Genomic DNA, 19198 nt, shown 5'->3' with positions numbered 1-19198 from the left:
GAAAAATGACAACTTACTTTCATGGCAAACTGGATACATGTCCGTTCGTCAACTTGATAGGAGACACAAAGCATAAACAAACCGAGATAGGCCACTAAGCAGACCTGCAAGCAAGAACAAGGATGAAAGGATGTTATCGGGGCAAGCTTTCCAATGACATCAATCTCTGTGTCTTTCACCAGTAACATTCTTGTTATCAAGGTGTTCATTTCATTTGCTTATCTTTATGGGATATTTTTCCTCAGCTTGTGGAACGGAGTTTTAAAAATAGGAAAGTCAATTTATTTCAATTTAGCCAGTATTTATTAAGCCCTTTTGATGTGCCAGGTGCTATGCAAGGTCCTTCAGTGCATACGATGATGAACAAAACTTCCTCAACCTCAGTAACTGTATAGTCCAGGCCAGGCCACAGTAAGTGCACACACTATTCTAAGGCAGGGCATTCTGTGTCAAATGCTATTCAGAGAAGTACAAAAAGAGGAAAAAAACAACATTGAGTTGGGCAATTAAAAAAGCCTTTGCTAAAGAGGTGGATTTGAAATGGTTCTTGAAAGGGATGATGATAATAGTAATGATCACTAACAGTCACTGGATACTTTGTGGCTGGGGCTCTTCTAAGTTTTGTGTGGATTTCTTCATGTAATCAGGACAAAACCCTATGAAGTAGGTGCTATTATGATCCCTGTATTATAAATGAGGAAACAGAAGCACAAAGCTAGTAAATGCTGGAGCCAGCCCTTAAATCAGGTAGCTTGGGTGAATCAGTATGGGCAATAGCACAGACACAGGAGTGTGTGTGGAAAGAGGGATAAACATGTATCCACTGTGGAAATAACAAAATATAGAGCAGGAAAGGTAGGTGGAAAATCTGGGGAGGTAGAACTGATTTAGCAAAGAGTGGGGCTCCCTTGAGCACTTTTGATCAGGGGAATGACATTTTTCAAGACATGTTTCAGGAAAATGAGCAGTGGGTGTTGGGTGGTTTGGCAGTGAAAACATCAGAATCTTGTTTTACTCATCTAAAAGCAGGATTAATCCATCCAGTGGGCCAGAGCTCAGAGGGTGGTGGACAGCGGCAGAGAAAGAGGTGAGAGGAAAGGTGAAGTAAAAGTAAAATCTATACATCTTGACTATTGTGTGACTGATGGGTGGACAGTGGAATGGGAGAAATAGAAAGCTATCTTCAAGCTCTTGAGTGTCAGTGACGGAAAAAGCGGGGCTGCGCCTGACAGAAAGAAGGCTGCAAGAGGCATGGCAGCTTATAAAACATAATCTATGTTTAAAACAATTTTTAAAATCAAAGCACAGTTAATTTATAATGTTGTGTTAGCTTCAGGTGTACAACAAGGTGATTCAGATACACACACACACACGCATGCATATATATATATATATATATATTTCTTTTTAGGTTCTTTTCTATCATAGGTTATTATTAGATATTGAATATAGTTCTTTGTGCTATACAGTTGGTCCTTCTTGTTTACCTATTTTATATATAGTGTTTATCTGCTAATCCCAAACTCCTAATTTATCTCCCTCCTCAGACAGTAAAGAATCTGCCTGCAATGCGGGAGACCCAGGTGCAATCCCTAGGTCAGGAAGATCCCCTGGAGAAGGAAATGGCAATCCACTCCAGGATTCTTGCCTGGAAAATCCCATGGGCAAAGAAACCTGGCAGGCTACCATTCATGGGGTCACAAAGAGTCAGACATGACTGAGCAAGTAACACTTTCACTATATATATATATATTTTTTTTAAGGTTCTTTTCCATTATAGGTTATTACAAGACACTGTATATAGTTCTCTGTGCTATACAGTAGGTCTTTGTTGTTTATCTATTTTATATATAGTAGTTTGTATCTGCTATGTTTATCTATTTCATATATAGTAGGAAATGGCAACCCACTCCAGTATTCTTGCCTGGAGAATCCCAGCGATGGCGGAGCCTGGGGGCCTGCCGTCTACGGGGTCGCACAGAGTCGGACACGACTGAAGCGACTTAGCAGCAGCAGCAGTTTGTATCTGCTAATCCCAAACTCCCCCTCCACCCCCACTATCCCCTCTGGTAACTATAAGTTTGTTTCCTATGTCTGTGAATTTATTTCTGATTTGTAAATAAGGTCATTTATATCATTTCTTAAGAGCCCATATATAAGTGATATCATATGATATTTTGCTTTTTCTGACTTCACTTAATGTGATCATCTCCAGGTCCATCCATTTGTTGCAAATGGCATTATTTAATTCGTTTCTATGGCTGAATAATGTTCTGGAGAAGAGACTAATTTGAAAAGGTATGAACTCCAGAGTTCATGGCAGCACTATTTACAGTGGCCAAGACATGGAAGCAACCTTAGTGTCCATCAACAGATGAATGGATAAAGCAGATGTGGCACATTAAACACGTGTGTGGATAGTGCTCAGTTGTGTCTGACTCCACGGACCAGCAGGCTCCACTGTCCATGTAATTTTCCAGGCAAGAAGACTGGAGTGGGTTGCCATTTCCTACTCCAGGGGCTCTTCCCAATCCAGGGATCGAAACCACATCTCTTGTGTCTCCTGCACTGGCAGCAGACTCTTTACCACTGTGCCACCTGAGCTTCCCGACATAAAACATACTTGATTTGATTTCCTTTTTAGTGCATTAGTTTCTTAAACTCTGATTTAGAGTTTCTAATCAAAGCATACCTATTCACACTCAACTTTGGAAACCTTAAAATGTTGCTAAGTTCTACTTTAGGATGGAAAACATAAGCAACCAAACTGCGTTTTCCAATAAGCACAGTTTTCCTAGAGACAAAGTTGGAAGTGTGGCTGAGAGTCGCCCAGCAAGTCAATGAATGGCTGGTTTGGTGATATCATAACTCCTACCCTCCAGGGCCAGCTTTGAACCTTGGACCATCTCTGCTAGAGCAGTAGATCTATTTATTTACAAAGCCCACATAGCATTTTAAGGTAGCACCTCTATTCCATTCTCCCTTTGATTACAAAATCAGTAAGTATCTTGTGCCCTCACAGGTTCCCAAGTTGAGAGTTGGTCAGGTTTCCACTGGGCTGTGAAGCCAAAGCCAAGCCTTCTTTGAGTGCAAGCTGTTTTCAGGGTTTTCTGCCATTAGAACAGGCTGATGGTTAAAGAACATAGATGACATTTCTGGTGGAGAGCCAGAGTGTGGGTTGGAGAGGTTTGGGTAGAAAATACAGCAGATAGAACCCAGAAAGGCAGCTTTTCAGCAGAGCATTGACAAATGTGCAGGTAATGATACAGAAATTATTTGTGTAGTCCACAATGTGGCTGTATTTTCAAGTGAGGCATGAAGTTCTTTTTCAAAGTTTGTTTTAAAAATATATCTAGAGAGGGGGATTCAAGAGAGAGGGAACATACGTACATGTATGGCTAATTCATGTTGATGTATGGCAGAAATCAAACCAATATTATAAAGCAATTATCCTTCCATCAAAAATAAATAAATTTTTAAAATATATAAATATATCTAATTGAAGTGTAAATTTGATAAGGCCTACTGAACGACCTCACTTTCACTTTTCACTTTCATGCATTGGGGAAGGAAATGGCAACCCACTCCAGTGTTCTTGCCTGGAGAATCCCAGGGACAGGGGAGCCTGGTGGGCTGCCGTCTCTGGGGTTGCACAGAGTCGGACACGACTGAAGCGACTTAGCAGCAGCAGCAGCAGCAGCATAGGGGCTTACTGTGTATTTTTCAAATTAAGAATCTACAGAACTGAAACAATGGAAGAAAGACCTTTTTTTGTTTATTGGCCACAAGCCCAATGGAGACTTTTAAACTTGCTTCCGTGGGGACTGTCAGACCCTAAGCATGTGTCTGGGGTCCTTTGTTAACATCTGTCCACAGGTGCACAGAGTCAGGCTCTCTTCCACGTGACTGCTTTTGTCCCTGGCGGCTGCTGGGAAGTTGGCAACTGCCAAGACTCTCCCCTTTGTCTTTAGGAGAGACACGTTCCAACAATCAAGCCTAACCGACCAGTATCTTAAAAATCTAACTCTGCCTTCCTTGCACAATTTTTTTGACTTCAGTAATATCTACTACTGTGAAGCCTTAATTTAGCTTGTTTCCAGCAAGAAGTAGCACAGAAACATATACTCTTACTCTAGAGTATTTCATTTAGTCATTAGATAGAATTTTTTTTTTTTTTTTTGAGGCCAGACTTTTTTCAACATCTCCAGGAACTGAGTGATAAGAAAGTTTCAGCCTTCAAGGAGCTCTCAGTCCAGTGGGGATGAGAGTGAAGTTACAATACCATGTAAGTACTAGACTATGTCTGCTGTAATACATGGAAAGGGTGATTTAATCTGAAGGTAACTTGAAGACACTTCCTGAAAGATGGATTTTAAAAGGTAAGCAGGAATCAAGCAGAAGAATGTGAGGAAGAGTAGAGAGAGTACTAGCAGGTACAAAAGCATGGAGAAATGCCCAGTAAACATCCTTTCCCGTAGTTCCGGTGCAGAGGATGCAAGAAGAAAAAGTAAAAGACGAGCTTGCAGAGATGGACAGGAAGTAGGTCCCAAAGGACTCATTTCAGTCTAGGACATTTGAAGAAAGGAGTTATGTGATTGACTTTGCCTTTTAGAATGGTCTTTCTGGCTGTGAAGAATGGATTAGGGGAGGAAGACCAGCTAGAAAGTTCTTCTTATCTACAGAGAAATGGAGCATGCCTGAGCTCAGGTAACTGAGAGAAAGGAGGTGTGTCTGAGTGATGTGAAGGAAGCAGATCTAAGGCTCTGAGAACTAATTAGATGTGAAGGCTGAAGGAGAGGGCGGGATCCGTGTGATGCTCAGTTACTGCCATGAGGTGCCAGGTGGATGGAGTTCACATTTAATAAGTCACGCTTAATAAGAGGAAAAGCAGAATGGGAACTGAAACCAGTGAAGCCCACATGAACTCAAAGGTCAGTCACATGGGCCTAGAACTCAGGAAAGAGGTCTGAGCTGAAGATAAGCCCTTGAGGCAATGGAAACCATCAGAAATGCTGTTTCACCCAGAGACAGTCTAGAGAAAACAAAAAAGAGCCAAAGAAGTTACCCAGTTATGAAGAATCTTTGGATGGTTTGAACAGAAAGCACCTCAAATACACTTCTTATAACTTTGGTTGTACCCCATGACATGTCTAAATACTATGAAAATGATAATCCTTTTGGATTTTTGAAGGTTTCAGCTTCTATGTCCTGCTGTTGCTGCTGCTAAATCACTTCAGTCGTGTCCGACTCTGTGCGACCCCATAGACGGAAGCCCACCAGGCTCCCCCGTCCCTGGGATTCTCCAGGCAAGAACACTGGAGTGGGTTTCCATTTCCTTCTCCAATGCATGAAAGTGAAAAGTGAAAGTGAAGTCGCTCAGTTGTGTCCGACTCTTAGCGACCCCATGGACTGCAGCCCACCAGGCTTCTCCATCCATGGGATTTTCCAGGCAAGAGTACTGGAGTGGGGTGCCATTGCCTTCTCAGGCTTCTATGTCCTAGTGTAGGTTATTTGCTATAAAGCCTGGATCAATCCAACATATTTTAACTTCTTGGCTCAATTGGCTCTGGAAGGAGAGTGAGGGAGTTCATTTTCTCACCTACAGCTCTGCATATTAGAACAATATTTTTTTTAAATGTTTGTCCAAATTGTTTTAGATAAATGTTAAAACACAAAATATTATAGATACAATTGAAAGCATTATTACCCTCCCAGTCCCAAAGATGAACACTATCCTGAGGTTGATCTGCAACTTTCCTAATAATTTTTCCCATTACCCTTAATTACATACATCTCCATAACAAAACATAGTATCATATTATTTCTTATATTTGTGTAAGTCTTACCATACTACAGTATGCTTTTGTAACTTGCTTTTATTCATTTTTAATTTAAGGATAATTGCTTCACAGTATTATGTTGGTTTCTACCAAACATCAGTATGAATCAGTCATAGAGAACAATACTTTCTTATCAGAGAGTTTATTGGAATTTAGAATGCAAGCACCTTATAGAAAAGTAGTATTTATTGAATTGTTGTTGTTCAGTCACCAAGTCGTGTCCGACTCTTTGTGACCCCATAGACTGCAGTACTCCAGGCTTCCCTGTCCTTCAACATCTCCTGGAGTTTGCTTAGATTCATGTCCATGAGTAAGTGAAGCTATCTAACCATCTTATCCCCTCACTGTCCTCTTCTCCTTTTAGCTTCAATCTTTCCCAGCATCAGGGTCTTTCCTAATGGGTTGGCTCTTCCCAACAGGCAGCCAAAGTATTGGAGCTTCAGCTTCACCATCAGTCCTTCCAGTGAATATTCAGGGTTGATTTCCTTTAGGATTTATTGAATAGTTAAAGCTGAAGGCTTTATGACCACAGGGAGCAAAGCAGATTTCTCATACCAGACCAAGGGTCTTGTTTCCTGAGCTGGCAGGACCTGGGCATGCCAGGAAGACAGGGTGTTCTGGCTTCCCCAGGCAGGAAAGGGCAAGTTCTTGTTCATGAGCAGTGACACTTGCCAGGACTCTCTGGAACAACATTCTTGGATTCTGGGCAAGGGCTTCCATTAGATATGGGGAGGTGAAGCCCATGGAATAGGAAAAAGGCAGTTATATAAGATTTTCAAGAAGGCATCCATTGGACCAGGGGCAGACAGGTGGAATCACTGAACAAAATCAGACAGGACCTGGGTGGCAATGAGAAAACTAGTGCTGAGGGGTTAGCCTCGAAGAGCTTGTTAAGATCTAGTTCATATACAGATGGATAATTACGTTGATAGCAAAAGCTTGAAAGAAGTTTTTAATGAATAAAGAAAAAAGCCATCATTTAAAACCTATTCTTGGATGCGTGTTTCTGCAGTCTGTTCAGCAAGAAGGGAAAACCTAAGTGGTGAATTTCACATTCTAAAGAGCTTCTTTGTCTGCTCAGAGTGAAGACTGCATCATCTCTTGTGAGTTAGAAAGTTAGGCAGAGTCGAAATGTTCTCTGAATCTTAAGTCCATGTCCTGAGTCTTGTCACTCTTGGTTGTTATGTTATTTGGCCTGTTGTACGTGCAGTGGTGCATTTTGAGGGTTGGCTTATTATGAATAAAGACTGAATCTTGCACCCAGGGTCTTGCAGATTTACCTGCATATCATTTTTTTCCCCTTTTCATTCTGACATAGCAAGAAGGTATCACCCTAAAACATTTTGTGAGAATGTGAATTATTGGTATTTACTTCGCTCCACGTCATATTTATATTCTGGTCTTGTGACATTCACACAACCTCCAATTTATTTGTTTTCTTCTTTTTGTTGTCGACAGAGCTGCCTGACAGGGCTATCTGGGGAATATAACCTCCCCTGTCAAATGCCTTTCAAGGTTTCTCTCCTCCTTTCATCTTCCCTTTCATTTGTGTACCTGAAATGTGATTCTATTTCTGTAAGTTAATCAACGTTCACCCTTGTATTTAAAGTACTTTAATTCAGTCAATAGAGTAACGAAATGAACTCTCTTCTCATGTTTGCACAGCCAAAATGATCAACATGAAATGGAGCAGAACTATAAATGTTTCTCTGGATATTTCTTAAGAAAATTTCTATGGATTTTCACCTATTTAGTAGAATTTAAGGTAGTGTATCAGAAATAATTTGCAACAAATGATAGGTAGATTGCAATCTGTCAAATGAAGCAGTCTCAAAAGAATTGCTTATGAATACATAGCTTATCAGAGACTTAAAAATATACAAGAGGACATTTCATGAGACTCTATTAAAAGATGTCTATTGGATCAAGATTTCTGAAGAATGGGATAGAATATTTTAGTACAGCTTAAGCATTTTTACTAGATTCTCATTACAACTGCCTCTGGTAAGAGGTAACCACAAGTCTAAACTAGTGGTTCAGAGTTACTTGGAGGACTTGGTGAAAACTCCTTTATCTCCAGGATTTCTGATCCAATAGGTCTGGGGCAGAGAGAACTTGCGTTTCTAACAAATAAGACCACACTTTGAGAACACTTGGCACCCCACTCCAGTACTGTTGCCTGGAAAATCCCATGGACGGAGGAGCCTGGTAGGCTGTAGTCCATGGGGTCGCTAGGAGTCGGACATGACTGAGCGACTTCACTTTCACTTTTCACTTTCATGCATTGGAGAAGGAAATGGCAACCCACTTCAGTGGGTTAGCCTGCCTGCTAAGTCGAGTCAGTTGTCTGACTCTTTGCAACCCTATGGACTGGAGCCCACCAGGCTCCTCTGTCCATGGGATTCTCCAGGCAAGAACACTGAAATGGGTTGCCACTCCCTCCCCCAGAGGATCTTTCCAACCCAGGGATCAAAAACCCCGTCTCCTGCATTGAAGGAGGATTCTTTACTGCTGCACCACCAGGGAAGCCCTGAGAACCACTAGTCTAAGTTAAAAATGTACTCTTCTAAATGCTGATGCCCAGTATGGGGTTTATCTGAACGGTTAGGGGTTAGAAGTGATACACTGACTTGTGGAGTTTCCTACAGAAGAGTTGTTTATTACCAGTAGTAATGAAATGTGACAATAGTTTCCCCATAAATTCAGTCATGGCTATTGTAGCAAAATTCCTTAAAATTGGAGGGAAAAACACTTTGTCTTCATTACCACTTGAATATGACCTCATTCTAGAGCCTGTAGCCTTAGTGTGTGTGGTCGATGATTGGGGAGCATCTCTAAGTCACAGTGTGATGTGGCACTCCGCTACTGTTGACAGGCACTGCCTACGGCACTCCAAGCCAGAGTAGAGCAAACATCCAATACTGGATCATCTCTTTAGCAGGGTGCTGGTAAACGATGACCAGCTACAGGGGTGGGAGCTGCTAGTTGCAGCATTTGCTAATTTCCATGGTGGAAATACTGCTACCAGTGCCGATTTAAAGCTACTAATGTGAAGTCACTGAGCACAGAGTTGGGAAGAGATGTACACAATTAGTTTTCACTAGCCCATCAGCTGTACCCTAGCGCACCCCACACCCCTACTGCACTGTCTGTCCATCAGAGGTGCCCTAGAGCATCCTGCACTTCCTACCACATTGTATGCCTTCTCTTTGGAAGCATCTGGTTACCAAGTGGCATTAGTTTGTAACTAAAGAGCAAAGTTTGGCACCTGATGCAAAAAGCTGACTCACTGGAAAAGACGCTGATGCTGGGAAAGATTGAAGGCAGGAGGAGAAGGGGACAACAGAGGATGAGATGGTTGGATGGCACCAGACTCAATGGACATGAGTTTGAGCAAGTCTTAGAAGATGGTGAAGGACAGGGAAGCCTGGTGTGCTGCAGTCCATGGGTTCACAGAGTCGACATGACTGAGCAACTGAACAGCAATAACAAAGAGTAAAGTTTGACACGTTACTTTTTATTAGTTGTTTGGAATCACTGAAACTAGCCTACAGAATCAGTATAAAGGTGCAATAGTATAAAGGTGCAGGGGAATAAGCTAGCGAGAAATCCTAGTACTCATTTCCTAATTTGTGAAAATGGAGTAAGAATTGTGGCAGCACAATCTCTGAGCTCTTGTTACTCATGACCATGCCAATGTAGGCATCAATCCCCAATTGAGTTGAGCTCAGAAGCTTTATTGTGGTAGGCACTAGGAAGAAGTGTAAGACAGGGTCTTTGTTTTTTAGAAGTTGTTTAATCTCTACTTTGCAGAGAAATTGAGGCATGGGAAAATTAATCGCCATGGAGAATGTCATTGACCAGGATAGATCCAGTGTTAAGAATAAGCAGCCCATAGCAACTCATTTAAACTGTTATTTCCTGACTGCTCATCAAAACCTCTCATGCTGGGACTTCCCTGGTGGTCCAGTGGTTAAGAATCTGCCTGACAATGCACAGGACCCAAGTTCCATCCCAGATCTGGGAAGATCCCACATGCCGTGGGACAAATAAGCCCGTGTGCCACAACTACTGAACCCAAGCTCTAGACCCCACGAACCACGACTACGAGCCCATGTGCCATAACTCCTGAAGTCTACATACCTACAACCTGTGCCCCACAATAAAAGAAGCCACCAAAATGAGAAGCCCACGCACTGCAACTACAGAGTAAGCCCCTGCTTCTTGCAACTAAAGCCCATGCACAGCAACAAAGACCCAGTGTAGCCAAAAATTAATCAATTAACTAATTAACTAAAAAACTCTCATGCATTCATAATGTAAGGAACATTGAATCAACTGTGATTTTTTTTTTCCTGCTGTGCCTTAGTTTTTAAAGACAACAAAGTGTTTTCTGTTAATCAGATAGGCTGTAAATATGGTAGAATGATGAAGTTATCCACTCTCCACAATTGTTATTATATTTTTTTAAGTTGTATTTTAAGGTAAAAACAAGATAAAAGGACTAAAAACTACTCTAATCAGATAAGATGAGAAAGGTAAAAATAACTCAGAAGCATGAAACATCAAGTTACAGTTCATTCAACAAGTGATTACTGCTTCTTTAGTTTTGTCAAAATCAAGTCTGGAACTATAATCAAGGAGACAGTGCTGCATAGTGGAACAAACGTGGACTTTAGAGTCCGAATCTTGACCTTGCCACTTTGCACCTAAAAGATCTTGAACAAAATTATAGCTTCTCAGCCTTGGTTTTGTTATCTGTGAGATGCAAACAATACTGCCTTCTTTTGACAGTCAATTAAAGAATTAATGATAATGTAAGTAAGGGGCCTAGGATAATATCTTATCAAATGGATAATAACTTCTAGTGGTTACTACCATAATTATTATTGCAATTAGAGTCATTCATATATTTATTACAGTAAGCCAAATTTAGAGTATATTTCAGGGGTCAGAAATGTATTACCAACTTAAGCAGGTTTAGAACTGAAAACACATGTACTGTCTTGGTTACAAATATCACACTATTTTTTATTAGCACCAGTGGATACTTGGTGCAATCTTTATGTAAGAAAAACTAATTAACAAGTCTAGATTGTTTGACATTTTAATGCTAATATTGAGCAGTTTTATGTGCCAGGCATTAAACTAAGAACTCTTTGTAAATTATCTTCTTTGGTCTTCATAAAATATCCTTGAGATAGTTGCTGTTATTATCCCGTTTTTATAGATGAGGAAACTAAAGTTCAGAATGGTTTTATGCTCAAGGTCATATAGCAAATACAGAGCTCAAGGCTGTATGTGGTCAGGAGTACAGAGCCTGACTCTTAACCATTACACATCCTGGCTGCCTCTCTCTGGAGGACTCTAGACAGCCCTATAAGAGAAGCAGAGCTGCAGAGATTTAGAAAACATTCCATCATCTGCCCCTCTCCTTGTGGGAGGGCAGGAAGCTCTGCTCCTGAGGCAGGGCTTGTGTAAAGATCAGTCTTTGAGATCTAGACTCTGTCTAGGCTGGGGGATGGGGACACAGTCGTTGAGACTCAATCTCATCATGTATAAAACAGAGAAAATAAAACTTACTTTATAATTTAAGGATCATAAATAATGCGCTCAGAAGGGTAGTAGGCACTATTTTTTTCCATCTCATATGACCTCAAACTGTGCCAGTGTAACTTACTCTGAAATTTGAGCTGAAATGAATGATATAAATAGATGTAGCCCTCTATCGCATCTTAGAAATAATCTCATTCTCTTCATTTAATAAGTGTTCACTGTGTATCTACCATGTGCTAGAAAGTCTTTGAGGCTCTGGCGATACTAGAGGCTCCAGAGGCTCTGGAGAGTTATGAGAAGAGGCAAAAATTGCTGCTTTGATAGAGCCAATGCTTTAAAGTGGAGAGGCAGAACTTAACAAGTGAATTAAATAGAAATATAATGTGTTGGGGCTTCCCTGATGGTCCAGTGGCTGAGACTCTGTGCTCCCAATGCAGGGGGCGGGGCCTGGGTTCAATCCCTGATCAGGGAAGTATATCCCACATGCCACAACTAAGGATCCTACATGCTGCAAATAAGATCTGGTGTAGCCAAATAAATAAGTATATATTTTTTAAAGAAATGTAATGTGTCAGTCATTGAGAAGAGCTATGGAGAGCATAGCACTTAACATCATGGCTTCTTTTTCACACAAACATGACATATAGTAATCAGCAAAACATAAATTAATCCTTAAAGTGATATGTTTTCCCTAAAAATGAATTGGTAATACCCAGAAATTCCTTAAGACAAGATGGTAGACTCTAGATTGTTTCTTATGAGACTCTCATTGATTATTATTCCAAGAACATGTATCCACTCTAAGTTAGCTAAGACCTCACAGGCTCCCAGAGAATGGACAACAGAGGATAACTACATAAAGGTTTAGAGCAAAATGGGCTGCACCTAAACGGCAGAAACTGGGTCAGTATATCTTAGCTCTGGATCTGACAGATCGGGATTCAAAAGCCACCTCCATCACTTTTTAGCTTTCAGTCTCAGACAAGGTAACCTCTTTGAGCCTCAGCTGCATCATCTTGGGATGATAACCACAGTACCTACTTCATAAATTGCTATGAAGATTATATAAGACAGCATGTGTAAAAGGTTTATTATAGTACCAGCACACATGAAGCAGTCAATAGTTGTTTGTCAAATACATAAATGAATAAATGAATCCATTCATTGAGAGATTTGGGCTACTTTTGCTTTCATAGCAAAGACCTACTTTTCAAAAATCTTTCTAATAATGTGACCTAAATAGCTTGCAAACACCTAAGAATTATAAAACCTCTTTCTCTATTTCTTTTCTTTTGTGCTACAAATCTAAATATTTATTATGTACTACTCAGGAAGTGCCAATCCTGGTAACCATGCTGAGCTGTATGTGTTTCTCTGATTACACTATTATGGTTTTACAAAGATAAGCATTTAATTTCTGAAAAAAAAATGCCATGCAGTTAAAAATATTTTCTATCCATAACAGATCCAAAATTAATGTTACTTTTTTTAAAAAGCAAAATTGTTTCAGCCTAACTTAGTGTGCAGATATTAATAGGAAGTTCCAAAAGTGATAGGCATGTAAAAGTAAAGGTTCCAAATTAACCAGAATTTATGGCAGAATCGAACACCAGGACGAGAGGAGAACACACTTATGGTCAATTAGTGTACAACAGAGGTGAATATACAGTGGAGAAAAGACAGTCTCTTCAGTAAGTGGTGCAAGGAAAACTGGACAGTTCCATGTAAAAGAATCAAATTAGAATACCCTCTAACACTGCATACAAAAATAAACTGAAAATGGATTAAAGACCTAAATGTAAGACCAGAAACCATAAAATTCCTAGAGGAAAACATAGGCAGAACACTTTGACATAAATCATAGCAATATTTTTTTGGATCTGTCTTCTAAAGCAAAAAAAAAAAATAAACAAAAATAAACAAATGGCGCCTAATTAAACTTCAAAGCTTTTGCACAGCAAGGAAACCATTGACAAAATGAAAAGGCAACCTGCTTAATGGGAGAAAATACTTGCAAATGATATGACCAATAAGGGGTTAATATCCAAAATGTATAAACAGCTCATGCAACTTAACATAAAAAAAAAAATTTAAACATGGGCAGAAGACCTAAATAGATATTTTTCCAAAGAGGAAATGCAGATGGCCAACAGGGACATTAAAAGATGCTCAACGTGGCTAGTCATCAGGGGAATGCAAATCAAAACCACAATGATGTATCACCTCATACCTGTCAGAATGGTTGTCGTCAATGAGAACACAGATACAAATGTTAGCAAGGATATGGAATAAACGGAACTCTCCTACACTGTTGGTAGGAATGTAAATTGATGCAGTCATTATGGGAAAGAGTTTGTAGGTTCCTAAAAATAGAACTCCCATATGATAAAGCAATTCCACTCCCAGGTATATACACATGAAAAAAAGAAAAACATAATTTGAAAAGATACATGAACCCCAATGTTCACAGCAGCAATATTTTCAAAACAGGCAAGAGATGGAAGCAACCTAAGTGTCCATCAACAGATAAATGGATAAAGCAGATGTGATATAAATATATGATATATGTGACATATATGATAGTGATATATATATGGTCTATATATGAAGATGTGCTATATATATCATACACACATATATAATATGTGTATAATATATATAATATATATATAATATAATATAATACTCAGCCATAAAAAGAATGAAATTTTGCCATCTGCAGTAATATGGATGGACTTGGAGGGCATTATACTAAGTGAATTAAGTCAGACAGAGAAAGACAAATACTATAAGCACTTATATGTGGAATCTAAATACAATAAACAAGTGAATACAACAAAAAGGAAGCAAACCTACAGATACAGAGAACAAACTACTGGTTACGAGTGGTGAGATGTGGAGAGGGCAATATAGGAGTAGGAGATTAAAATGTGCACACTATTTTGTATAAAATAACATACAAGGATCTATTGTACAACACAGGAAATACAGCCATTATTTTATAATAACCATAAATGGAGTATAACCTTTAAAAATTGTGAATCACTATATTTTACACCTATAACATATAATCACCTATACTTCAATTAAAAAATTCCAACAAGAATAAAAAAAGATGAGGGGGCAAACTGCAACAATCTGTCTCTAAACACTACAAATATAACTGTATAAGCATTAAAATATAGCACACTAATTATAATTTTGAAAAAAAATTTTTCTTAGGTTTTATTAAACTAAGCTGGGGGCTCTAGAGGTAAAGAACCTGCCTGCCAATGCAGAAGACATAAGAGACCTGTGTTCGATCTCTGGGTTGGGAAGATCCCTGGAGGAGGATATGGCAGCTCACTCCAGTATTCTTGCCTTGGAATCCCATGGACAGAGGAGCCTGGCAGGCTGTGGTCCACAGAGTTGCACAGAGTCAGACATGACTGAAGCAACTTAGCACGCAAAATAGCAGCTTCTTTTCTACCACAAATAAAGCTATAGCTAGCAACAACTTTTTATAGCTAGTAAGTTTTGCTAAGGAGTGTTTTATTTGGCTGACATATATTAGGAAGATGCTCAATGCCTTTCCTCTTGCCTTAGGAATCTACAACCCCAGAACTTCATTGCTCTGCTCTTGTTATTTTCATTTTTCCATTACACTAAAAGTTGTCAATGAAGAGATGTAGTACAGAAATACTCTCTTCATCTAAGGATTAAGTTCCACCTGCTCCAGGAAGAGTTTGGGTTATGACACACATCCCCATCTGTGCATATCTATGTATTTTCTTGGAGGGAACAATGTGTAATTTTTAGTTTGCAAGTCAGATTATTTTTACAAGGAGCTGATAAAGATCCAGGTCAAAATTTCTCAGCAAAGAGATAATTCTAGATGATGAATTCTCTCAGAGAAAATTATTTCTTTGCAGAGTCTAAAGAGAGAAGACACTTGCTGAACCACACCCAAGCTGAGCTCACCTGTAACATCTCAGTCATTTGCTTCCCCTTTGTTACTATCATTGTCTTCTTGCCTGAGGAGTTGTTACCTGACAGATCTATGTCTGAATTGCTGTAATTCTATGGACTTTTCATCTATGAGTTTGCAAAGACATTCCCATCGAAGCAAAATGAACGATTTATGTGCTAATAAATTGAAAAAAGCAGGTCTATCATCACCTAGAACTTTCTTTAATCTAGATCGATTTGGCAAATAAATTGTAGAAGTAAAATTTCTAAGAATTTATGAGACAATTCTTCAGGAAATTATTGCTCTTGCCATTGCCGGCAATGAGAGTGGATTCAACTGATTTGTTGTGATAAAAGATCTGATTGCCTGGCCAAGAAATATGAAGTGTTAAGAAGCACATACCAGACTGAAGTCCTTTGTTTGGTAAAATATATCCTTTCTAATTCCAAGTAATGGGTTTTATCATGATTTGAAGCTATCCAATAACCAGAATTTTATATCTATATCTGTGTTTATTTTGATATTAATATAGCTATATATCTTTATAAATCTTATACAGAAAGATTTTATATATATATGTATAATTCATGATAGGTAGATTTTATACATGTGTTTAAAAAAATTTTTAACCAATGTTACATTATATTTTGCACTGCTGTGGAGGTTAGCCAGATCTGTTGAATCAACACAGAAAGAGTGGGGAGGACAATGTACTGTTAGGTGACTATCCTGTTTCTTAGCACACATTGTGCTTTGCAGATGTTTGCTTATATCTCCTATGTTGCTTTAGAAGATGTTAGAAAACTATCCTGATGGGACTGATAAAGATGAGTTGGAACCTGTGACCAGCAGCTGGATGAAGGGAGCCTGAATCCTCCAAATCCTATGGATATAGTGTGCTTTCCTTGATGTTCCTGCCAAAATAAGGTTGGAAAGCTAGGGAGATCTGCAAGAGATGTGTCAGAACAAAGCCGCTACAATTTCTAAGTTTCAAAAACCTTGCTTGCAAATGACTGCAAATTAGCTCACAATTTTAAACCAATGAATCTCACAACTGTTTCATCAAATTACTTGCAGAAAACTGAGAGAAAAATCCGACAACTATCCTGTGCATGACTTGCCAAGCAGACATTCAAGTACAGTCCGTTTCGTTTGGGTCCTATTTTAATACTGCAGTGCAGATCTGCACATCTATGCCAAGATACATATTTTATAGGAACTGCTGAGAGCTTTGCAATTTCACCCTCAAAAAACTGAATAAGCACAGGGGACTTCCCTGGTGGTCCAGTGTCTAGGACTCTGCACTCCCATGCAGAGGATTTGAGTTTGATCCTTGGTCGAGGAACTAGATCCCACATGTTGCGGGGCAACAAAGCCCATAAGCTGCAACTAGAGAGGCGCACGCACTGCAGCTACTGAGCCCACGTGCTCTACAGCCCGCATGCCACAACTACAGAGAAGCTCCTACATGCTGCAACAAGACCCAACACAGCCAAAGATAAACAAACAAAAGTCTGTAAATGACATTAAAACCTTAAAAAAAAAAAAAAAAGACTGAGTAAGCATGAACAACAAAATTGTTGAGCAATAAAGTTACTTCTTTATCATCCTGGTATAGTACTCCTCCTTCAATCATTTTGAATCTAGTATATTCATTCTTCAAACTCTGTTCAAAGATCCTCTATATCATGGCCCACTTTATACACTTTAGCTCATTTATTCCCCCAAACAAGGTAATAAGAAAAAAAATTACCCCATTTTATAGAATATTGTAACTTAGGTTAAGAAACTTGCAGAAAAAAAAATCCAAAGAAGACTTTTTTAAAGCATTAAGAGGTTTCACTTTTACACAGTATTAAGGACAAAATGATAAGAAACTTCTTTCTATAAAACACTTTCAAATGGATTGAGCTTCTATAGGCTAAGAGATGGATCTAAGACCATGGCATAAAGGTAGGCCCCTAAATGGCTATACCCTTATAGGACTACAAAACAATTAACCCAGTAGCACTGAAATTCATCAAAAAAATTGTTTTGTCTCAGTCGATAGTGTGGGGTAGAGATTTTGAGGGATTTTAATACTTGCAGAGTCCTGGAACCCATGAAGGTGAGAAAGAAGAAAGTAACATGAAAGTGATCCTGAATTTTCTTTTTCAACAAATAAATTGTAAGAGGGAGAGAGAGGGAGAGAAGAAAGAAAGGAAAAAGGCAAAGAAAGAAGACAAAGGAGAGAGAAAAGGTAAATCTTTGAGTAAAGGGGATGTAAAAAAATACATGAACCAATTGCTGTTCATGAATTTTGTTGGGATCCTGATTTCAACAAACTGTGAAGAAATGTTCATGAGTTAATCATGAATGTTCAAATTCCGATTTCATTTTGTTAACTTGTTAGGTGTGACTGCTATTTTGATTATTTTTTAGTCTTCATCTTTGACTTAGTGGAATATTTATGGATGAAATTACATAATATCCAAGATTTACTTCAAAATTATCCAGTGTGTGATGTGTCAGTGTGGAGAAAGTGCCAGAATAGGCAAATGAAGTAACATTGATCGTCTTGTAATAATTACTGAAACTGGATAATGGAATCATAGGAATTCATTATACTATTTTATCTACTTCTGAGTATGTTTGAACATTTTCCACCATAAATAGGTAAAATTTTTTTTTTTTTTTTGGTGAATTTTTTTAAAAAGGCAATTCTTGGATCATGATACCATTGGGACACTTGGCAAGGCAAACTGTTTGGAAAGGTTACACCACACCAAATTATCACATATAAAGCCTCTTAGAAAATACACCAAACATATGAAGAACCAATTCATTAGTAAAGGTCAGCAACCACACGCATATAAATGTGTATGCATGCACACACACACATTCTCTTTCTCTCCTCTCTCTTTTCCTCTTTCTCAGAATTAAAGCCACATGAATTTCAAATAGCAGAACTAACAAATAGAGCTTATAAAAAAAGTACATTCAATATATAACTATACTATTGGTTTACAAAATAATTTTATATTATATATGTGATTTGTAACTTTTTTACATAACCATCTACTGTGAACATATTTGAATAAATAAACATTTTTCAAAGTAAATTCAAAGTAAACAGATGTAAAATAAGGAATTGAAAATACAAACAAACAACAGGGCACTTTTGAAAATTCCAGGAATATATTAAAAAATCAATAAAAGCAAAATAAGAGCTCTAGAAATGAAAAATAAAATTATTGGAATTAAAAGCTCCTGGAAAAGTAAGAGGCAGATTAAATTCAACTGAAAAAGGGAATATTGAACTAGAGATTAGATATGAAGAAATAACCCAAAAGATGGCACAGAGGATACAAGGAGATGAAACTTAACAGAGAGGTTGAGAAATATGGAAAATAAAACAAGAACGTCCAAATACATCTAACAGCATTTCCAGCAAAGCGACTAAAGAGAAAAGGGAGATAATATTTGGAAAAAATAAATAATGGCTCAATTTTTTTAATTGATGAAAGACACAAAAGTCTTAGATTCAGGAAGCATACAATAGAACCCACAGATAGGCATATTGTAGTTAAACTACAAAACCCCAAAGAGAGAAAATCAGAAAAGCAACCAGGGGAAAGGGGCATGTTATTTATAAAGGAAAAACAATTCTATACCAAACTGCTTAGCAGCAATAACTGCAGTCAGAAGACAATGAAATGGTATATTTTTAAATGGGAAAAAATAGCTGTTAACCTCGGACTAGTGAAATATTTTATAATCATTATCTTGTATGTGGTTATTAAGTAGACTAAAAATGTTTAATGAGCATGGGAAAACCAGGAGAAACATATTCATCTAACGTTGGGAAATTTGA

General features: G+C 38.5%; 1 protein-coding gene across 1 annotated transcript in view; it reads right to left on the bottom strand.

Annotated features, from left to right (window-relative positions):
• Nucleotides 1-19198, bottom strand: part of SSPN (sarcospan) — a 48220-nt gene that overhangs the window by 13072 nt on the left and 15950 nt on the right. Inside the window, exon 2 of the mRNA XM_005902444.2 lies at nucleotides 18-104. Within this exon, the coding sequence (XP_005902506.2) occupies nucleotides 18-104 (87 nt within the window). The remainder of the gene's footprint in view (nucleotides 1-17; nucleotides 105-19198) is intronic.

The sequence above is a fragment of the Bos mutus genome, chromosome 5 (assembly GCF_027580195.1).
Source record: "Bos mutus isolate GX-2022 chromosome 5, NWIPB_WYAK_1.1, whole genome shotgun sequence".
NCBI lineage: Eukaryota > Metazoa > Chordata > Mammalia > Artiodactyla > Bovidae > Bos > Bos mutus.
This window is presented reverse-complemented; position numbering and strand designations above follow the sequence as displayed.